The following is a 23,943-nucleotide window of genomic DNA, read 5'->3' on the forward strand; positions in this document are numbered from 1 at the left end:
TCTCCAACCGGTCTGCCCTCTCCATCATACCACTTAAATGGCCCAAAAGGAGGCCAGAGCAGGCCCACTAAATTATATGTAAAATGCTGACTATTTAAGGAATGTCTATTTAACTTGTTTTATTGTGGCAATTTACATTAGTGACTGTCATGCTGCCAGAAAGCTTTTAAAATCGGCTCCGTTTGAAGTCCAGGAAAGTGACATGTGCCAACGCTCATAGTGTCTCCCAATGTCAATTTCCCCCTCTTCTCTCTGCAGCCCGGCTCTTCTTGTCCAGACACAGTGCACGCGGCTGCATTAGAGCCATTTGAATATTTCATTTCCTATTAATTATGCACTGTGACTCTCCATGTCATTAGAGGGAAAAGGGGTGGGGTGCGGGGGGTGAGAGGGGGTTGGGGGGGGGGGGTGGTGAAGGGAAAAAAATGAAATGTAACAAAGGATGAAAAGAAGGGTGCGAGGAGAGGGGAGGGGTGTGGGGATGGGGGTGGGTGGATGTGGCTTCCGTGAGCAGTGAAAATTCCGAAGCTCGTCACGTACAGGCAAGCGAAGCTGCACTCCTCATTCAGAATGCACTTCAGGCCAGTTTAACGGAGGCTAAGATGTCTTCGCTTATTTCACTTGCTCGCCAAGACGAGGTCTCGTATGCACAGAGATTCAAGCCCTGCTTGTAATTTCGATCAGATTTATGTTTATTTATTTATTCGTTTATTCAATTATTTGATTTCAGACAGTCCGAATATTTTGGAGGGAGACAATAGATTTCAGCAAGGTCAAATTTGGTGGTGTGCTCATATCTAATGACCATGGCCAGCATTCTTCTCATTTTAGTCTAGCATTTTAGTGTTTTAGTTTAGTGTTTAGCATGTTAGAGATATGCACAGAATGCAGTAAGTAGCAGATCATTTTAAGACGACCAGCATCCCAATTTTCTTTAACTTCTGGTAAATAGCCAGTTGAAAATAACTCCAGTCCAGGTGCACATCATTGTCCCCTCCCAAGGTTGAACGTACCTCTTGCTCCTCCTCAGAAACAGCCACACAGACTTGTAGCATCTATCTCTTTTACACATCACTCCCCCCCAGCCTAGGACACGCATGTCTGCCTTTGCCTGATTTCTCATATTTTAAATGCACAAATATGTTGTCTGCATGTCGGGCGCCCGTGCGTCACACCCTGACCTGTCACACCGGCCCCAGATTTATAAGGCCGTCAACGTGTCTGCCCCCCACCACCCCACAACTCCCAGTCAGAGTGGGCCCACTGGTGATTTGCGGTAAATGCCCAGAAAAAAAGTGCATTTGAGAAAACGAGAGCATCTCTTTGCCCCCCTCCCTCTCTCCTCTCCTCCTCCTCCTCCTCCCTCTCTCCTCTCCCGGCACGGTCGCTGAGCCCACAGCAATGCCTTGGTGACAGTGACCTACATGGTCACCGAAGATGTGATATAATTTATGATATATATAATATATTGGATCCATTAGCGAGCATAATGAAGTAGTGAAATGAAAGGGTATTTGTGAAATCAGTTCAAACATCCTGCTCGGATTATGATTAAATGATTAATGGAATGCCCCTGCATAAGCATTTTCAAACAGTAATTCATGCGAAGGCTGATAAAAATCCTCCAATCATATTTCCTTCAGTCGCCGGCCTTATCTGCGCCATTTTCTATAAATCACGGCAAAAAAGAGGAGAGCAAGAGGGAAGAAAGAAGGGGGGGAAACGGCGTCTGTGACTGGGAGAGCTACTTATTTAGATTAGTTATAAACGTGCTGGAGAGAAGAACATCTTCGCTCCGGTATAAAATAATCGCACGTAATTATATTCATAATTCAAGTCGGTGACAGATTCCATCTCTCTTTTTCTTGTTGTCCTCTGCCTTTCCTTCTGGCTTCATTTGAGTTCTCTTAATCTTGATGACATAATTAACAATGGAAAAAGGCACGAAAATAAGGAGAATCTGCCGACCAGAAAGAAAGAGGGGGGGGGGCAGATCTCTCTGTAATGCTTTCTTTGCGGAGGAGAGGGGATAGAGGGAAGGACACCATTATTCACTATGCACATTTTCACCTGACGTTCCCATGTCCCTTATCTGTTCAACTTAAGTTTCTGTAGATATTGCCACCTCATGAAATATGTATTCGATCGATTTTTACTTTATTGAGATTTTATGTATCTTTTATGATTCACGTTTGCGTAAAGTGTCTCGGGAAATGTAATATATTTGCAGGGCTGATATACCTGTATTTACTTTTCATTATCATAATGTGTGTGTTTGTGTGTGTGTGTGTGTTTCTGGACACTTCTGTTCATTTGTCTGTGCTGTGCATTTTTGTAAATCACCAGTTGTTACCTTTCCTATTTTAAAAAGGAAATGGCCACCCTCAGAAAATGTCAATTGTTTTGTTGCTTTGCCAGGAGGTGCGTTGCATACAAATGGTCAAGAGTGACTTTTGGTGACTGCAGAGACAGTGACAATCAAGTGAACTGATCATCTCTCTCTCTCTCTTTCTCCTCGGCTGTGTGTGTGTGTGTGTGTGTGTGTGTGTGTGTGTGTGTGTGTGTCAGGCATCTGAACGGTGAGCACGCCCTGGACGACCGCAGCACGGCACAGTGTCGAGTGCAGATGCAGGTGGTCCAGCAGCTGGAACTACAGGTACGCTCCCCCCTCCACCCCACTCTCTCTCTCCTTTTTACTCTGAAGAAAGCACATTTTTATTCCTCCCTTCATGCAGCTGTCCACTTCAACATCCCCCAACCCCTTGTGCACACACACACCCACTACCCCCCACCCCACGTTTGGAAGATATGACCAGTGGGTCAGAGATGGAAGGAGGCTGGAAAATGAAATTATTTTGTACATTTGTGAGTAACCAGTCATTAAAAATGTGTTATGTATGCATGACAGCCAGGCAAAGATATATGAAGGCCCCGGGGCTACGCAGGGAAGATAATTACATTTTGAATTTTACTGGCTTTTAAAGTCATTTATGACTTTTAACTGTTTGGCGCTACAATAAAACACTTTCTGAAATACTCTGGGCAGCTGTAGTGGTGGAGACTCGGTCCTCTAGTGGACCGGGAAAATGGATGGATGGGCAGAGTGGCCAGAAGATAAATTGCGTGTCTGGCGGCTAACCACAACGTGCATCTGTCGTTAAAGGCATTTCTGTATAGTAGGGCTTCTTTTTAACAGCATGATTGACAGGACAATTGAGATTTCGGTAGCGCTTTCTAAGAAGATGTGTTTTCAAACCATTTACAAGGTATTACGTGCTTACCATTAATAAGCATGTATAGTATGCATTAATTAAGTATTGCAGACAATATTTATTACCGTAAATGTCTTCGAAACTATTTGTATGTACGGTAACCTACTAGTGTTAGCTGACAGCTGATAAATATATAATTAAACATTTAGTAATAACTTTAATGGTTAATGGTTTATTAAGCATTTACAGTATATATTTTTTGTGACTTTTGTAACTACTTGTAAGTAATCTACAAATGATATCTTAACAGATAGTAAATAGCAAACTAACATTTAATAATAAATGTTAACCTTGTTAATGGTTTGTTAACACTCCTTGTTATAAAGCGTTAATATTTCAACATGGCTGAAACATTGTGGCCTCTCCACGGCCAGTTAGTCGCCCACCGCAGCGCTGCTCTCCGCAGCTCAAAGCCCTTCATCCCTAATGACCTCTGGCTGATAAACAGCTCTCATCTATCGCCGCCTTCAAGAGTGCTGCTTTAAAGCAGCAACGTACCCGACAACGTACCCGACGTGGCTTGTCAGTCTCCGATCCATACCCATATTTGATGCACTATTTTCAGAGAAGACACACACACACACACACACACACACACACACACACACACACACACACACACACTTTTAGTTCGGACGGTCCAAGCAAGTGTCCCAGACTGGCCCCAGCCTCGGCCAGAAAGAGAGTCAAATGATGGGAGCTGATTGGACAGAGCTTGTCCTCCCACCATGCCGTTTGCTTATGATGCGTAGTGGCAGGCAAAGCGTGGGAGAAACGAGTGAAAGGGGGAGAGACAGAGAAAGGTGAGTGAGAGACACAGAGAGAGGGAGGAGAGAGAGAGAGGGGGGGCAGGTGGAGGATGCTACCCCTCCTTCCATTCCAGCCTTGCATGGGTACTAGTTGCTGCAGTACGGTGGCCTATTTCTTGGTGCGGCTGTCTGTGTCAAAGTGCAGGCCTCTGAGCACAGCAAAGAGCTCTCTAATGAACACACCGGCTTTTCATTTGCAATGTCCTGCCGGTCCCTTTGATCCCCCTGCATGGAGATTATTTGTGTCTTTCCCCTTTTTTCAACAACAACAAAAAGGATGCCAGACGATACCATGAAGAGAGGAGAAATAAAATGGCACTAACAAAAATAAGTAGCTTTACCATGTGGTTGAACAGTGTGTGCTCATTATGCGTCGTGAATTCATGTGTTTGTGTTTTGTTTTTTTTTTCTTTCCTCATTACAGTTAGCGAAAGACAAGGAACGTCTGCAAGCTATGATGACTCATCTACACGTCAAGTCCACTGAGCCCAAAAGCACCCCACAGCCTGTGAGTAGCAGCTCCGTCATACATCCCTCTCCCTTTCTATCTATCTTTCTCTCCCTCTATCTCTCCCTCTATCTATCTCTCTCTTTCTGCCTCTGTCTTACCCTCTCTCTGTCTAACCCTCTCTCTCCCCCCTCTCTCTCTCTCTCTCCCTCTCTCATTTGTCTAATTTCTAGACTGATGTGTTTCTTCGCGTACTTCTGGTTTCTTGGGTTGTCAGCCGAGAGGCAGCTGTTGGATGCCGCCAGCGTGTGATAAATATGCTCCCCTCATCACATCATCTGTTGACATCTCCCGTTCCGCTTTTGTGTCTCCGCGCTGATCCCTCAAACAAACACGGCACTCTGTGTCAACAGATAATTATAGATCAATGGCATCCTGGCTCCCGCTGCAGCTTCAGCCGGGGAATTCACTCGGCACTGGATGTCCATTTAACAGTGTGTTACTTTAGAACCGAGTCAGAGATATTTAGGTAGTGAGTTTCGCTTTTATTTTTGTTGTCTTTCTTTCATGTGATAAGGGTTGTGATGAAGCCTCTGCTTTCAGAAGCCCAGCAGTTTTGGGGTGTCTGTGAAGGCAAACTGTGTGTAATGCGTGTCACTGACACATGCTGCCGAGCCAGTCGCGGGTGAAATGTTCAGTTGTTGTGTGGCATGCTTTGCTGGCCCCCTTTTTCTCTTGTTGGGTTTGTGTGGCAGCACTTTGTAAGCAGTGAAAGCAGTCAAAGCGTCAGTGCTGTAGGGGTAATGTCATAGCAAAAGAAAAGAATGAAAGAAAGAGGGGAAAAAAAGAGATAGAGAGAAAGAAAGAGAGGCCTGCCATGGCCTTCACACACACACATCCCCTCTGTGTGTGAAAAGAGAGAGGACCTCTCTCTCTCTCTTCTGTCTATGCACCATGGCACTCTAATAATTTATTTACAGCTTAGACCAGGACTCCTCTCCTCCTCTCTTCTCCTCCTCTCCTCCTCTCTTCTCCGCAGCAGGCAGGCAGGCAGAGAGTCAACAGCGGTGGCCCCCGCATACGTGGGGATGACAGCAGCCCAGCGCGTCTCTCCGGCTGCCTGTCTGACGCCTGTGTCACCCACCCTGATTGTGAGGATTAGCGAGCGGGACGGGCCCCTGACACAGAGCCATTTGTATATGAAAAGTGGCCCCGCGTGTCTGATAGTATTGTGAGCCTTTCTCACTGTTCCCCTTGGGGTTGGTCGGGAGTGGGAGTGGGAGGGAGGTGGTGGAGGGGCAGTGTGGGCGCATGTAAAGCATGCCACTCGTGGGGGTTATTATTTGCCCGTTCGCTCCATTCAAGCGTCCTCGCCAGCATTCAGTCAGACACGCAGTGCCTGCTGCTGCACTGTGTGGTTAGGGGACGGGGGTGGGGGGTAGCGTGTGTGTGTGTGTCTGTGCGTGCCTGTGTGTGTGTGTGTGTGTGTGTGTGTGTGTGTGTGTGGGAGAGGACTTGGCCTCGAGGTCTGTGCTTAGCTGTAGCAGTGGAGGATCTCGGGCCGAGTTCACCTCCATGCAGGTCAGAGCAGGTTCACACCGGCGCATCGATCCAGTTAATTGTCCACATTGATCTCCTTAATTGTTTTTATTAGTGCACAGTCCAGTGCTGTTTAGCAGACCATCACAGAGAGCATTCAGGCCTTAGGAAACATGTTTCTACCAATTCAGTCTAAGTGGAAGAAATCAGTGGTCCCAAGCAATATTTTCACACAAAATGCTTCCATGATGTAGAAGGGAAATGCAATTTCAGGCCAAATTCTTATTATTTACAACATTTTCAGAGTGTGTGATTGGATTAAATGAGCTGTTTGTTTGTAAGTGTTAATGTGTGAGTGATCGAACGAAGCGAGCTTTGTGTGTGTGCGTGTGCATGCTTATGTGTTTATCAGGGCGCTTTGTGTATATTAGCCGAGTCGATGTCACGAAGCATTCTTGTCAGAAATCTGACCTTTCCTCCACACATAATTAAGGAGAGCCTTTTATTTTTGTCTCTGTGTGTGTGTGTTGTTTATTTTCTTTAGCGGCGTGGCGAGTCAAAGCCAGTATAATTAGATCACCAATTACCATTTAATTAATTTCTGTCTGAAGTCTCATTTTGTCGGGCTTTTAAAACGAGCCCAAATCGTGACGGAGACAAAGAGTAGGCTATTACTCGACTGTCTGGCCCATTGTTGAGGCAGCTCTCTGTTTAGGGACGACGAATATGCATGAAACGCTCGACAAAGACTGGTAATCCAGAAGGGGCGAAAAAAGTCAGCTGTTGATGTCAAAATAGCGGTGGGGGGTGGTGGAAGGAAAATAACAAACTGAGGAGTCATTTATTTAGCTTGTGATTTTAAACTGTCCCAGTGAAAGAAAATATATACTGTTAAACAGTGGATGAGCAAAATTCATGGCGTTTGCCAAAAGGCATGTTTGAGACACAGAATGTGCAAATAAACAGATGTGCATTACATTAACAAGCGAGTGTAATTATTTTTACAGAACCAAATCGCACCGCTTACTGGGAGTAAAAAGCACTTTAGCCAGCAGCCTATCAGGGGTAATGGGTAGCAATTGAAAACATCGCAAGGGGGAGAAGGAGAGGAGCGAAATCAAGTCGCGTCGAAGAATGCAAGATGGTCACAGATGCCCAGGGTGGAGACAATGCCATGTCAAGGAGAAAAATATGCCATCGTTGGCAGGCCCAGATTTCTTTATTACATACCTGTCCATCAAGTGGAACATCTCAGCGGTAATGACCGTTAATAGGGAGGGTGGTAATTGGGTGGCCATGAAGGATCCATGCGCTGGGGGTTAGATGTTAAACACGGTCTGCTCACTTGCACCTGGGTGCACCCCACACCACCCACTCCGTCTCCACTGTCACCCATGCCATTATCAGAAAAAATTAGACATCCGATAGCACCAAAGCAATTGACAGGCTTGACATTTCATTAATTTGTTAGCACAATCCACAAATGATTGTCAGAGATGAGACGCCTTCCCCTAACCACCACCACCACCCACGCTTGCCCTCGCCAACCCACCCCACCCTGTTAACCGCCAGTCCTGACAGCCCCCCCCCACCCGTTTCCCCCTAGACACACCAACACACACACATGCACACACATATGCACACATACACACACACACACACACACACACACACACACACACACACACACACATACACACACACACACACACACACACACACACACACACACACACACACACACACACACACACATTTCCACCCCTTTCTCTCTCTCCTCCCAGACTGAGAGTCATGTTTAATTTGGAAACTGCCCTCCTTTGGGCAAATTAGCAATTAGAACAATTTTGCGAGAATATGTATATGTGTCATTAGTTTTCCCACAAATTAATAGCGGGAGCACGGGTCAGGCGCACATTTTCCACTCCACTGCCTCGGTAGCGCCCGGCTCCACCCACCCCGCCTCAATGCGCATCGGCCCCGGCGCCACCATCGCTTGGCTCGTCGCGGGCGGCTGCCGCTGCTCCCATCACCCCGCTTACCTCGGCGAGCTCTCTGCTTAATTAGTTTACCTTTGTTGGCATCATTGGTGATATTACACCCCTCTCTTCATCCCTCAACCTTGCTTCTCAACAACAAAACACCCACTACACACACACACACACACACACACACGTGTACACACTTGTGCACACACACAAAAAAAGAGCGACACTTTTATGGCAGAATGTTCTGGAAGCGCCTGCTTGCCGAGGCTCAGCCCCTGATGATGGGGGTCAGCCGGCTCCAGTGTTTAATCATGGGATCACCCCACCATAAGCATCTCCTAATTAGAGTCCTTACAATACAATTTTCCCTGGTAATTAGCCCAGATTGGCTGCTTCCTGTCGCCGGCTTATTAGTGGCTTCTCAGCGGTAGGTGAGGAGCCCGCTGTCATTTGTCACGGCTGCTGGAGAGTCTCACCTCCCGCGGCCTCCTCCTCCTCCTCCTCCTCCTCCTCCTCCTCCCTTCTTCTCTCTCCCTCTCCTCCTCCTCCTCCTCCTCCGTCGCTGCCACTGCAGCCTGGCCAAGGCTGAGCTGGAGCCGGAGAGAGAGAGGAGCCAGACATGAGGATGCCAGGGGGCCACACAAAAGAGCTGGGAGCCGGAGCGCTGGCAGGCTCGGGGGAGATGGCACAGGGAGAGCGTTGTGGGTGGGGGGGGGATGGCACGGGGAGAGGGTTTTTTTTTTGGGGGTCATGTAAGCCAGGAGGATTCCTACTGCTTTTAGGATGTTTCACTGCCTTATCCGTGAGTCTTTCCAGAGAGGCCAAGTGGTGAATGTGTTGATGGAGTTCAGCTGTGATTCAGCGCCATTAGTCGTCCCTGGCAACAGTCAACACCAGAGAGGACCTGGGAACGATCTTACACAGCTCTACCCGACATACATTTAAGCAATATGAGTCACAATTACAGATGCTTTTATTCCTTTACAGACACTCTTGGGTTTACAGATGACTTCTAAGGGTTTAATGTTATCAATATATATCTTCCCTGGGAATTACAGCTATCACCTTCAGCCATCTGAGCTCCATCATCACTGATACAATTTGTGTAGGGTAGGGTAGGGTGTGGTGGAGCAGCAGATAGAGTTAGCGCTCTGTGTGAGGTTGTGTTCCATGCCCAAGCGTTGTGAGCTTTTATAAGTCGCTTCAGATGACAGTGTCTTCTAAATACACGTTAACCTTTTACCTTTACCATTTCCATTTCATGAATGTCTTTTTCCCTCCCCCTTCCTTTTTTTATTTGTTGGTACGCACAGCTGAACCTGGTGTCCAGCATCACCCTGTCGAAGACGGCCCCGGCGTCGCCGCCACTCAGCCTGCCCCAGACCCCCACCACGCCCACCACCCCCCTGACGCCGCTGTCGCAGGCCCACCCCGTCATCACCCCCACCAGCCTGCACAGCGTGGGGCCCATGCGACGCCGCTACTCCGACAAGTACAACATGCCAATCTCCCCAGGTAGCGTTCGCACACACACACACACACACACACACACACACACGCAAACACACACATACAGCTCCAGGGAAACTCTTTTACAAACAAACAAACGCGTGCACACACACACACACACACACACACACACACACACACACACACACACACAAACACACAAAACACACACACAGCATAAAACCACACACACAAAGATACAGAGACTTACTGATATATTATACACACGTAATTGCGTGCAATGGCTCAAATGTGTGCAGAGAAGATGAAGACCCAAACAAACCTATTAATGATGCATCATTATCCCAGCTGCTCCTGTGCCCAGGCGTCTCACGCTGAAATGCCCCTGTGTCAAAGTGAAAATGTTGTTTTAGCGCTTGGAGGGTAATGATGTTAACATATTCCCTTACAATCCCCCTCTTTTTGAACAGACATCGTGCAGAACAAAGAGTTCTACATGAACGCGGATGTCCGGCCTCCGTTCACGTACGCCTCTCTAATCAGACAGGTAAGGCTCTGACGCCGGCCGGGCCACTGATGTGTGTACGGGGGGAAGCGTTTCATCTAGTTCAATGGGCTGATCCAGAGCCTCTCAAAGGCACGGCGACGCATAAACACTCGGCACGCGTCATCGACACACAACACAACAGCTTATCCCTTTCTTCTCTATCAACCCCCCACACACACACCCCACACACACACACACACACACACACACACACACACATACACACCCCTTCCCTTCCCCTTTTTAAATTTGCAAACACAATCCAGCGAACATGCGGCGCAAGATTAACCATCCGCAAATGAGACCTCGTCCCTCCAAAAGGGTATAGTGGGAAAAAACACATGCCGTACACAACAATTGCTTTTGATTAGACTTCTTTCGAGTGACTGTGATTATTATGAAATTCATTTCACACAACAGTAGGAATGAACCTGTTAAAAGATGCCTAGTCAATTATCGCCTGGACCGGTAATCTCTGATCGCAGGAATTAATCTAGGCACCGGATAATTGCTGGCCTGTAATCTGCCTGTGAAATATTCATCCCTCCCTCCCTTCATCATTTCGGGGCCAAAGAGGGGAATTGCTCCAATCTGAATATTTGAATAAGAAAATGAACAAGGGCCCCATTTAGTAAACAAAGCACCTCCGGCTGGACAAGTGACGGACGGTTAGCCACACGTGTGGCGTGCAGTGGTGGCTGGGGGGAGGCTTTGCCCAGCAGCGATTAGCGCTCTGTGTCATCACTGACATTTCAAGCTCATAGCACACCTTTGTCTTCCTGTCGCTGTTGGCTTCTTATTGTTTCCTTCTTCACAAACGTTTTCCAGGCAATCCTGGAGTCGCCGGAGAAACAGCTAACACTAAACGAGATCTACAACTGGTTCACGCGGATGTTTGCCTACTTCAGACGCAACGCGGCCACGTGGAAGGTAATGCCAACTCCTCACTCCCCCTTCCTCTTCCTGACTCTTCCTCCCCTTCTCCAAGAGCCGTCACATGTTGCCGCTGGTAAAGGCAAAGTGTGCGGTGCATTTCTCGAACATCTACACATTTCAACAACTCGAGACGCACTCGTGTTAAGCACACAGAGAGAAATAGAGAGAGGGAGTGAGAGAAAGGGAGAGAGAGAAAAGGAGAGAGAGAGAGGCCTTGGGGGCCAATGCATCATGTTGATGCTGTGGCATTGAGAAGCCCAGAGAAGAAAATATCATAAACACTCGACTAAAAGAGGAATGAGAGGCCCACCCTGAAGCCAAGAAACTGTTCAGACGTTTTTGTTTTTTTTAAATGCACGTGTTGGCTGCCAGCTAGACCTGGCGCTGAAATATCTCCCACAAAAATCTCCTCAGCTGCACCACACACACACACACACACACACTTACACAGGACCACACACACACACACACATACACACACACACACACACACACACACTTACACAGGACCACACACACACTCACTCTCTCTATCTCAAGTGCCAAAGGACAGGGGAGGAGAGGGAAATGAAAGCAGGAGGTGTAAGGAAGTGATGGCTCGAGCATGTGGTGAATCTGCAGTGCTTTAGAGCCTGTGACACTGTGTGTGTGTGTGTGTGTGTGTGTGTGTGTGTGTGTGTGTGTGTGTGTGTGTGTGTGTGTGTGTGTGTGTGTGTGTTTGTGTGAGTGTATCTGCATCTGGGTCTCTCTCTGTGTGTGTGTGTGTGTGTGTCTCGGTTCTTTAGCTCTCTGCTCCAGCAGACACTGACAGTCTGTCCATAGGGGCACGTTGTAGTCGTAAACACCATTCCCCACTGCACCACTATCCTGAACTAGGGCTTGTGAGGACTCGCACTCACTTTCACACACACACACACACACAGACACACACATACACACCTGCATATTTTGTACACTTACACATGCACCTTAACTATTAACCGAGCCGACAAAAAAAAATGTGCGCACACATACATACACACACACACAAACACACACACACACACACACACCTAGAGAAAAAAAAAATCAGTGGTGGCCTGGCACCCCAACACCTATTTTCTCTCACACATGTGAAAGCCCTGTGCCAAATGCATTGACACATGCAGGTGTCTATAGAATGAGCTGTGTGCTCTCTGGTGCTTTGCATAATTGGAAAACTTCAAAAAACGTTCTTTGAAAGGTAAACACAGCCGCATGACAAAAAGAAATGAAAAGATGTTGCCGTGTTAAATCAATGTTGCCGTGCTTAAAGCACAGAAGACTCTCAAGTGTACAATTACTGGACTGTGCTTTGGAAAGAAACACTGCTCTGTTCCTCTATTAAAAAGTGACATAATTATGCAATTATTTGTATTCTTTAAAAGACCCCTGAGATCAAATGGTTGACATTGCACTTTAAACAGGATGTCCTTTTCCGCGGTCCAGGGTTCATTTATTTAGAGGCACTGCTGGTCCCTTTTTTTTTGCCACAGCGTTTTAACGAGGAGAAATGACCATGACTTTTTGACAGTGGGGGTAACAAACTACCTTGGTGACAAAAGGTTGATGCCCACACAACACAACCATTCATTAACGTCGGGTGCTTATTTACTGAACGCTGCCTGCCCGCCATACAAAATGGTTTGATGAAAAGCTTGTGAGGGAGCCAGTATCCAGGCCAGCCAGGCAGGCTTGGGTCTTCCCCTCATTGTTCGGTTTTGGGTGAAGCCATAACTAAGACTCCGCCGGCCAAAATTTTTTGTTTATTCACTGAAGTGTTTGTTCTGTCTGGAATTTTGTTTTGTAGTCAGAGGTGGCTCATTCAATTGGCCCATCATCAAAAGGGTGTTGTATTTATTTAGCAAGAAATGGTCTTCACTTGTTTTTTTTTGTTTTTTGTGCAATTTAAATATGTATATTTAAAACTCTGTTTTGGCTGTTTGTCATTGTATTTAAAAACATCCATCGTCAGAACTGTTAAGCTGACTGTGTGAATGCCCATTCAGCATGTCTCCAGTGTTTCAATTTGTCAATTTGAGTGATTTTTGGAAGAATTGAAACAAGACTTGTTTGTTTGTGTTTCTCCCCTCCCTCCTCTCCACCCACGGCAGAACGCAGTCCGGCATAATCTTAGTCTTCACAAGTGTTTTGTACGAGTAGAAAATGTAAAAGGGGCGGTGTGGACGGTGGACGAGCTAGAGTTCCAAAAGCGACGGCCACAGAAGATCAGCGGGTACGTGCGTCCATCCTTCCCATGGCCACTGTCCCCTGTCCCTGCTCCCGCTGCTGTCCGACTGATGGGACGCGGCTGCTTCATCCGCCCCATTATCTGTGTGCCATGATGCCCAGTGCTGCTGCCCCTCCCAACGCCGCTTGCTTTTGGCGTGAACGTTCACCTCTCATGCCCACCCACTCGCTCGCTCGCCCACCCAGCCACCGCCATGCTTCTGCTATTTAGGGGCCGCATTAACCCTCATCTGCTTGATTTGCATTTGAATCCTCACGCTGTCCTTCTCCCTGCCTCTCTGTTTGTGTGTCTGTCCTTCTGTCCATGTTGTCCCTCCCTTGTCTTGTCTGTCCTCTGTTGCAAACCCCCCCCACCCCACCCCACCCACCTTTGCATCTGCACATGGCTGCTTCGCCCCCCCCACCTGCATTCCATCCACCCACCCATCCATCCATCCCAGGGTGCCGTGCGCACCAACCTCTCGCTGCACAAGTGCTTTGTGAGGGTGGAGGATGAGTATGGGTCTTTTTGGACCATTGATGAAGAAGAGTTTAAGCGTGGCCGCCACGTGCAGCGAGGCCGTCCGCGGAAGTGCCCGGCCGACGAGAGCCTGGATGAGTAAGCGCTTCCTTGACCCTGGCCCTCAAAACCCCCTCCGCCCTATAATCCCCCACCCGTCTTCCCAGCATGCTTTGCTTCTGCAACCGCTACCCCCTTTCCCAATCCCTTATCCTCCTGCTTCTCTCCATGTCTATGTCCAGACATCATGCATTCAAAACACCTGCCTCCCATAAGCTTTCCTCTTTCCTCTCTCTCTCTCTCTCTCTCTCTCCTCAACTCTCCGTCTCTCTTAACTCTCTCTCTCTCTCCTCAACTCACTCTCTCTTAACTCTCTTTCTCTCTCTCCTCAACTCTCTCTCTCTTAACCCTCTCTCTCTCTCTCTCTCCTCAACTCTCTCTCTTTCTCTCTGATGTACTGTAAGTTGACTGTTTGTGCTTTAGTGCTTGTGTATTTAAAAGCAGCTCTCCAGACGTTAGAGCTATTTATAACAGCATGTCAAATATTCACATAAATATTGGAGCATCAGATGTAGACTTTTATGACAGCCTATTGATTTTGTGTCAGTATTTTATTGGGAACTGGATCGCAGTCCGGTCGTAAGACCCAAGAATCCATCAATCCATATGCTATTATAGTGTCTGATCTGAAAAAGCTCGCCATCGTGTCGTCCTAACAAGACAACGAGTGTATTCTTTAGACAAGCTCTGTTATGGTCTGCACATTGATCTGAGCAATTAATTGTATTCTTCTTCACATTTATTAGCATATAAATCAGCTGTTATGTGGGGCGCTGTAGGTCTTTACTGTAGGGGAATTGGACAGTTGTGAGGAGCTTTAGGCTGCTCGTTGGGATGGGTCAGTAATGTTTGTGTGGTGTTCGCAGCAGCCCGGCCTTGGTGAAAAACATCCAGACTAGTTTGGCGTACGGCCCTGCCCTCTCTGCCGCCTTTCAGGTAAAGCCCCACGCCTCTCCACTCTTAGTCCTTATTCTTCCCTTGTTCTTCTCATCTTTTTATTTTTATTGTCATGCCTCCTCTCCTCTTCTCTCTTCACTCGCTCGCTCGGAGTCTTGTGCTGATTTTCTCTCTCTCTCTCTCTCTCTTTCCTCCTCGCTCTCTTTTTCAGGCTTCAATGGCAGAAAACAACATACCTCTCTACACTACTGCCTCCATTGGAAGTCCCACTCTGAGCTCGCTGGCGAAAGCCATCCAGGAGGAGATGAACGGGGCGCTGGAGCATGGAAACAGCAACGGCAGTGACAGCAGCCCGGGACGCTCCCCTTTGCCAGCTATGTGAGTGTCACTTTACAGACAGGCAGCTCCCGGGGTTGGCTGGCAGCAGCCTCCTGGAGTGACGGGTCACGCGCCAGAAGGCTTGCATGTATTGTGTAAATGTATAGACTCCGATGTATATTTATTATAGGAATGCGCTGTCAGAAGTGTACTCCGAGAAGTGGGTGTTTGTAGCAGTTACTAGACGTAGCGAAATGCTGTATACAGTTCATGACCGAAAGTGTGGCTGCTGCATCTCCTGCCAAAAATCCCACACACACACACACACCAATCCCCTCCGCACCCCGCCATCTCTCCGAAAGGAAACTCCACCTCGAAGGTTGCTAATGTCAAGCGTTGTTGAAAAAAAAAAAAAAACGGGGAAATTTCTGGAGGCCGGCATTATTTCAACAGTGAGTTTATAAACTCCCATTTATTACAGGTCAATAATGTAGGTTTGCGGCCTGTGGGGTTCTCGTCGCGTAATTATGGCTACGATTTGTTTAAATATTTACAAAATTCCAGAGCTGCTGTCTTTTCAACAAGTGAAACGAGGACTGGGTCCGCAGCTCAAAGGCCTGGGAGCCACCGCGCTGAGAGACACACAACAAAAACGCAATTAGCCCCAGAAGCGGCAGTGCCGAGCTGCTGCGCTGTGCCGTGGTGGGGCGGCTGGAAAAACCGCAGATCCCCACGCACTTGTTGTATAGGAGTTATCCGCGAGGCCGCGCGCCCCGAAGCCTAAAATAATACATCGCAGACTCTATGGCTTCCAGATGTGGTGCAACTATGAGCCACTGATTTGTAGCTCCGTTAGATTTATCACCATCCCTGTGAAATATTTGCCCGAGAAGGGAATTTAATACACATGTGTGCATGTACAGACATACACAAACAAGACACACACAGACACACAAACAACACATGCACACATACACAACACACAGACACACACACACACAGACACACACACACAGTGTTAAAAAAGAGACTGTTGGCATAATGAGCTATTGGGAGGAGGAGCGGAGAGAAGTGCTGTCCCTAATCGCTTTGAACACAGCCGTGGGCATGGCCACGGAGCAGGAAAGCCTGAGACAGGAAGGGTGTGCATGGGCCGGCGGCTGCCTCCTGTCTCAGGCCCCTACTCGGCTCCATCTCGCGGGTGGTTTCAGGCGCGCATGGCCAAGAGTTAGATGATAAAACGCTCCTTCTTGTGAGTTTTTCAAATTTGTTTCCGATCTCAAAAATTTAAGAGGTGGGTAATGAGACGTAGGTGTTTGTGTGCTTTTATTTCGTTTTTTTTTTTTTTAACCCTTGTGTTTACACGGACAAGTCTGGAGAGGACAAGAGTAATTTATTTAAGAACAATTAAAAGCGTCACTAAATGCCATGACTGATAAATGATCATCTAATTTCAATCACTATGGGCTTGTTCCCTCCCCCTAACCCTAACCCCCAAAACCTACTCTTACTCTCTCGTTCTACCTCGTCCATCTCCTCTTCTCTCTCTCACTCTGTTTTTTTGATGCACACAGACACACATACACAGATACACATACACACACACACACATACAAACAGTCTTCCCCGTACCTTGAGTGGCTGTTCTTGAGAGGCCCATAGGAAACAGTACGACTAAATACTTTATAGTCTCTCCTCCTCGTAAGTGTGCGAAGTCTGGGGAGTGAAATCAGGAATCCGCAGTTAATTACACTCCAGCAGCAACAGCGTACGGGAGGCAGCGAGAGAGAGAGAGATGCTCAATAGCATCATAATAACATTTTCATGTTCCCCCTCCAGCCAAGGATTGGGACCTGAGGCGATGCAACTTATGCAGTTGCTTTGATCTGAAAGTAAAAAAAAAAGCACACTTTCTCATCTTTTTTCGGTCGTTCTCTGTATCCTGTGTTCCTTTTTTCCATTGTTCTTCTCACACACACCATAAAAAAAGAATGTGTAATCTCATTACCATAGCAACGCCTGTTCCATCACAGCGGCGCATCACTTAAAACATCCACGAGTTGCAAGATAAGGAGGTGATAGGGAGCGGTACATTCATGACCAGGGAGACTGTGTGTGTGTGTGTGTGTGTGTGTGTGTGTGTGTGTGTGTGTGTGTGTGTGTGTGTGTGTGTGTGTGTGTGTGTGTGTGTGTGTGTGTGTGTTGGCCGATGCACGTCAGTTGCACCTGCTGTCACAAGAACAGGCACAGTAAAGGTGTGCTGTGTGTGCTCCATACTGAGGTGCACTGAATGCACTACACCTCTCCCTCTCTCTCTCTCTCTCTATCTCTGTCTCTCTCCTTCCCTCTCTCTCTCTCCCTCCATCTCTCTCCCTCTCCCTCCCTCTCTCTCTCTCTCTCCCTCTCTCTCTTTCTCTCTCCCTTTCTCTCTCAGCCCCCCTGACAGACACATAGCAGCCCTGCTCCTGTGGTGAGACCATAATGAGAAATTTGGCAGATCTCATCTCTTTGGAGGCTCCCCGTGCCCAGGCAGTGTGCGGGGCGGGGGTGTCGCCAGTTGCCTTGTTTACAGCTGACAGCGTTATTATTCTCCTAAGGGCTCTGGTTCTTATCGCCGTGTAGCGACGAGCAACGGTGTCTCAACACACCACCCGCCCCCTCCACACACACACACACACACACACACACACACACACACACACACACACACACACACACACCCCGCCTGCCAGCACTTCCTTTTTCCCTCGCCGTTTTATTGACACTTTGTGGAGAATGCGCATTAATTTTGGGGGAGTTTAGAGAAGGGTTAGAACATTCACACACACACACACACACACATGAACACGTACACACACACTCACACACACACACACACACTCACACACTCACACACGCACACACACAGAGCAGCGGCAGGCGTCTGGTCTGGTGACTTGTGTTTGCCTGAAGTTGATTAATGATGGAGGCTGGCGCGGGGTCGTCCTCTGGAGACCCGCCTCGCGGGTTCTGCATGTTAACGAGCAGGAGGAGAGGAACACACAGCGTGCCACCGATACTTCCACCGCCGCCGCTGATCCGCCACTGCCGCCACCGTCGCACGCCGACGCTGCTGCCACCGGGAGCTTGACAAGCTGGCGCATGTTGTGGACTCCATTCTTCCCCTCCTCTTCCTCCTCCTCCTCCTCCTCCACCTCCTTCTCTTCCTCCTCCTCTTCATCGTCCTCCTCGTCCACATTCCCGTCCTGCTCGTATAGTTAATCTTCTTCATTTATCAGCTCTAAGTGAATGCCCCGTTGTGCCGGGGGGGGGCAGGTTTCCTGGTACCTGCTTTTAGGGATTCATTGAAAGCACTAAACAGCGCGGTTCACTTGAGAGAAGGTGGAAGTTTTCACTGTGGTTGTTCTGCTGACTGGTTCAGAACACGTCATTTGTGGTAGAAAAATCTAACCCCATTCTCTTTCTCTTTTCCTTTCTCCTTCCTTCCCTCTCTCTCTCTCTCTCTCTCTCTCTCTCTCTCTCTCTCTCTCTGCCCTTCCCACCTGCATTTTACAGGCATCACATCAGTGTTAAAGAGGAGCCACTGGACCCTGAAGATCACGAAGGGCCCCTCTCCCTTGTGACAACAGCCAATCACAGTCCAGACTTTGATCACCACAGAGATTATGAGGATGACCAAGGGAACGATGACATGCTGTAAGGCCGGCCGCTCCGGCCCCTCCCCCTCCCACGCCTCCCTCCCTCCCCCGCCTCCCCCCATAGCCTATGGGGCTGAACTAACTCAAGTCATCTGTGAGGTCACAGCAAAGACAGACATAAAACCACACATAAACACACACACACAAACACACACACACAAACACACACACACACATACACACAAGACTGGATTGTCAATCCTCTGTTGACAGCTATAAAATGTTTTGATGAACTTTTAGTGCCATTACAAACAGTGAAATACACGTGCACAACAACAACAACAACAACAAGACAACAACAAGAAAATCTATTCCATTTGGGAGTATTTTTATTTGTACTTTTGGTTTTAAGAGAAGAAGAGGGGAAAAAAGTCATTTCTACAAATCATGTTATTGGATAGACCTGTTTGGTACTGGGGGACTTTTACGTGGTCAGCGTGGCTTAGAGGTCAAAGTTCACAAGTGGACAAAGGACTATTTGCAGCTGACAGAGACTGCTGACATTGACTCTGAGACTCACTGAATCTGACCTGGAGAAGGGGGTGCACACACATGCACACACTCACACATACGTTTATACACATACACTCAACCTTCACATTCACCCCTGAAATGGACCTCTCCATGTGTGTGAGCTAGCGTATTGTGTATTAACTGTGTGTATTAAGTTCATCCTCACTGCCTTCAACTTGTCATTTGTTTTTTGCTTCTATCACGGTCGAGGAGACTTTTTTGTGTATGTGTCTCGAGGGGGGTGGGTGCAACAGAATCTAAACATTGGGTCTCTCACTGTTGCTATGTTTAGTTTGTTTGATTTTTGTTTTTTCCTCTAAACTGATCAGACCTCATCGCCATGCTGTGGAGATTCCGTATGGTCAGCACACAATGATGAATGTTTATGATTTTTCCTTCCATGTTGTTCCATTTGAATTTCTTTTATTCTTTTTTTATATATATATATATAAATATAAATATATATATAAATATACTGTATGTATATACACATGCAAACAGAATGTCAGATGCCGAGTAGTATTTTTCTGTCATTTATTCCGCGTGCTTCAGAATGCCAGCTCTCTCCAACATGTAGCCCTGCTGCACTACCACCTCAATGAAGTCCATCGGCAATGCACTACTTATAATGAAGGCTCTCTCCACGCATCAATGAAGTTTAATTTCACATGGGAATGAATGACAGAGAAATCATGCAGGTTAAGATTTATCATTACCAAATTATACTTTCAAAAACTCTCCCTCCTTCCAAGCAGGGCGTGTTAGCCGTGGCCAAATCACCCATCTCGACACCGGTCTGAACAGAAATGAAATGTCAGACTGAGGCGGTGAGATAATACTTCACACCAACTAATTGTGTTTTTTCTTTCTTTCTGTCTTTCTTTCGTTCTCTCTCTGTCTCTCTCTCTCTTCTTTATCCTCCCATTCCTCAACGCAAGCGTCAAATAAGCAAATGAAACTTCCCAAGCTTTTTTTCTTTCCCCGTTCTTGTCATTTCAAGCGTCAAGGGGACCCTGCAGCCATGCTCAGAGACTTTCAAAAAGTGCATTCCCTTTAGTTTGTACTGCACGTGCGGCCAGCCAATTCCTCTTTTGCTTTTATTAGTTATTATTTGTAATTACACATCAGAGTGAAAGGCAAAGGGAGTAGAGAAAAACCCGAGGGTTGGCATTAATGCCTGACCACTAAGCATTACAGCATGGGGGGAAACGGCCCCATGGCAACCGCAGGCATCCCACGAGCACCGTGGTAACAGATCGGTGGCTGTTCCATCGCTAGCGTTACGAAAACCAAACAGAACTCGTCTGCATGGAGATGCAGCTACATTATGCAACTTCTCCCACATGTAAACGGTGGTAGCGGATGGAAAATTCTACAGCTATAAACAAAAAATAAATAAACAATAATTTTATGAAATTTAGGTGTATGATTCCAAAACCGAATGGGCTTCTTCAAATGCCAACATTCTTGATTCATATGACTGCAACCAACCACTTTTTTTAATTTATTATTACGTTGTGTTATTTTGCCTAAGTTGTATATGTGTCTGATATCTGTGATTACCAAAGATAAACTACAAAGATATTCTCTGATCCATGCAATAGCAGACAAGGCCAAATATCCTCCATTCTCTCCCTCTGGATGCAAAGGAAATCAAAAAGGTGGAGACCAGTCTCATCATGAGTGAATCAGACAAGCGTTTGACTTTTTTAGCAAACTTTGAAGCCAAAGGGGTTGTCTGTCGAGCTTTTATTTTGCGATGACCAAAACGGAAAATGAGGTGACGTGATCGAGACAAAATGAAATGACCAAATTTCAAAACAAGGAGTTATCTTTTGGCCAATGAAGGGACAGAGTCGCATTCCATCTGAAGGCTGACCGTCGTCGGAGATAATAGTACAGATGAATGATATCAGTAGGCCAACACCATTTGCAAAACACAAATGTGAAAAGTTGTATACTTCAACTGGACCACACAATGATGACATGTTTATATTTGTTTGTAAAACTTTAATGTATCCTTTTGAAAAAGAAAAAAAGATTGTATGCCACTTCGGTTTGTTCTTTTGCAAGAGTGCTGGTTTCCTGAGAAGGCCTCTTTGTTTTTTGTTCTCTTTCTTTTTGATTTTTTTGTTAACCTTGGCAAATGCTTTATGATTGTGTGTTTTTGTTTCTGTCAAGTTACTTTTTATATTAAAAAATAACACTCCTGTCCACGAATAAGCTGGGTACAAGGTACTTTATGGCAGTTACTTCTTTTTTTTTTTGCTTTGTTTTCTTAAATTGTAACCATTAGTTTTTTTCGCTATCGATTCTAAGGAAAAGGGCAATCTGTGGAGAAAGAGAAAAATGTTCACCACCTAGGCAGCTGTGGGTTGAGACTCAGAGACGGAGAGTCCAAGATCGCCAGAAAGACTCGAGCTCAACCCAATCTTAGTCTGTCATCCAGTTCGGTTGGCATCTAAAACATGGATTAAAAGCTGGTGGATGTGGGACTTCTCAGCATGTGTAGCTTGACATTACTAAAGATAACAGCATGAGAAAACTGTTAGTACACATACCTCAGTTCAAATCTATAGGGAATGATTCAATTTTAAAAAAGAAAAAAAACAAGAAAAACATTTCACTCAGTTGCACTTAGTCGTATGTCTTGCATGTTTAGTCTAAAAACTGTAGCGGGGAAAATATTTTAAAAAGCTATAAAAATGATTTTTAAAAATACAGACACATTTAGAGCTTGTTTTAGCTGGACGATCACATTCTTTTTTTTTCTTCTATTTTTTGCAAACCATTTGCAAACCAGTCCAAACCTCAGGCCTTTCTTCCATAAAGAAGTCACCTTGCTTTTTTGATTCCATCTTCTATCATTGCTTTTCACTTTTGAACACCACTGATGGTTGTGTTTTCGTGGGTTTTTTCCTTACATCAGGTTGGACATCCATGACCGTATAACCTTGTGTCCTGTCTTGGTTTCCTTTCCTTGTTCCTTTTAAAGAACAACAAGAAATGTTTGTATTATTCTCTTTATTTTCTTTTATCACAACTGCTTTGTATTTACTATTAAAGAAAAAAAAAGCTATGAAAAAAAAAACTGCTCTATGTATTGAAATAGCAGACTGTGCTGCAAATGTATTTTACTTAGTAATCCTTGCTTAAAAAGAGAGCCACACCAACAGGCATCTGCGTGAGGTGGTCAGGGGTGGGGCAGGGACGGGACGGGGAGGGCTGGGATGGGAAACGAGGGATAATCCCTTACTTTGGGTTTTAAACTGTAAAATAGAGAAAAAACAGACTTTTTTCATCTCTCTTTCTTTCTCTCTCTCTCTCTCTCTCTCTCTCTCTGTTATCATTGACCTAAGCATTTTGTACAGATTTTTTCCCTCTTTTTTTGGTGTTAAGCTGTTTTTGATACTTCCCTTCCCTTTTTTGATGGTCCAACCACTGCCTTCTCGACTGTGGCTGTGCTGTGTGTAATGTGGGCCTCTGCCCAGAGAAGGGGATCGTCTCTACTGGTTGCATGGGTCGCAGGGAAGGCGAGGAATAATTGTGAAGTGGTCACTGATGATGCTGGGAGTGTATTGGGTATTTTATATGAAATAAACAGGAAAAGACTTCAAAAATATATATGCAGTGCCAAGATGTAAAGATTACTTGTAAAATGCTTGTCTTTTTTTAAGAATAAACCATTCACACATGTTTCATGATTCAGTTCGTGTAGCTGGTAGGTGATGTAGATACAGCTTTTTAGTTCGTCTCCATATATATATATATATATATATATATATATATATATATATATATATATATGAATATATTTTTATCTCAACTTCTCTGAGATTTTGTTTTCCATTTGTATCTGGATGATGAATCAAGCACAGTAGTTTTTTTTTTTTTTAAGTTAAACACAAGTTTTAACAGCTGAACTGGACATCCCCATCTCAATCCTCATCCTGCAATCACATTCTGCAACCTCCCCTTTAATGTCTGTGCACTCGCTGGTTTTGAGGATTTTTTGGTTTTTTACTTCCTGAAAAAAAAAAACTTTGTGACTGCACTCTTTCAGTCACAGGTTCACCTCTGTCTCTCATTCTATTTGTCATCTCTCTTTCATTCATCCGCCCTTCATTTGTGTCCTCTTCTATCACACTGCTCAACCACTTTCCTCTCAGTCCTCTGTTCCAGTCTGTAAGGTACAGCCCAAAGGGGAAGACATGGTGCTTCACTCTCTCTCTCTCTCTCTCTCTTTCTTTTTTTACTCTATCTCTCTGTCTCAGCAGCTCGGTAGACTTCTGTAGACGCTGTAAAACCTGTACAGTGGACCCTTATTGATGCTGTAAAATCTGTACAGTAGATTTCTGTTGATTGAAGAAAAAATGATGCACCATCTCACTTGCTCATCTGTAAACTTCCTTCACCCCCACCCCCACCCCCACCCTCATCATTCCTGGTCTGTGTTACAACAGACATTTATGTTGTAGTCAGTCACAAATACTGACTTGAGCATTCTGAAAATGCAATAAAAATGCTGGTTGTTCACATCATGTTGTAACGCTGCCTTATTTTGATGGAAAGTAGAAGTGACTTGTAGTACAGCAAATATGTCTGTGTTTGTACAGTGTCTGTGTGTGTGTGTGTGTGTGTGTGTGTGTGTGTGTCAGAATCTTCAGAAGTAAGGTCAAAT

The 23,943-nt window shown here is 46.1% G+C and overlaps 1 protein-coding gene across 1 annotated transcript in view; it reads left to right on the forward strand.

Annotated features, from left to right (window-relative positions):
- The window catches only part of foxp1b (forkhead box P1b), a 172,696-nt gene extending 151,214 nt beyond the window's left edge, over window positions 1–21,482 (forward strand). The window contains 9 exon segments of the mRNA XM_048253985.1: window positions 2,569–2,656; window positions 4,506–4,589; window positions 9,370–9,571; window positions 9,997–10,073; window positions 10,902–11,003; window positions 13,142–13,263; window positions 14,703–14,772; window positions 14,945–15,111; window positions 18,607–21,482. Of these exon segments, the coding sequence (XP_048109942.1) occupies window positions 2,569–2,656; window positions 4,506–4,589; window positions 9,370–9,571; window positions 9,997–10,073; window positions 10,902–11,003; window positions 13,142–13,263; window positions 14,703–14,772; window positions 14,945–15,111; window positions 18,607–18,751 (1,057 nt within the window). The 3' untranslated portion in view covers window positions 18,752–21,482.
- Window positions 21,483–23,943: the final 2,461 nt, after the last annotated feature.

This window comes from Alosa alosa, chromosome 10 (genome assembly GCF_017589495.1).
Source record: "Alosa alosa isolate M-15738 ecotype Scorff River chromosome 10, AALO_Geno_1.1, whole genome shotgun sequence".
NCBI classification, from domain to species: domain Eukaryota; kingdom Metazoa; phylum Chordata; class Actinopteri; order Clupeiformes; family Clupeidae; genus Alosa; species Alosa alosa.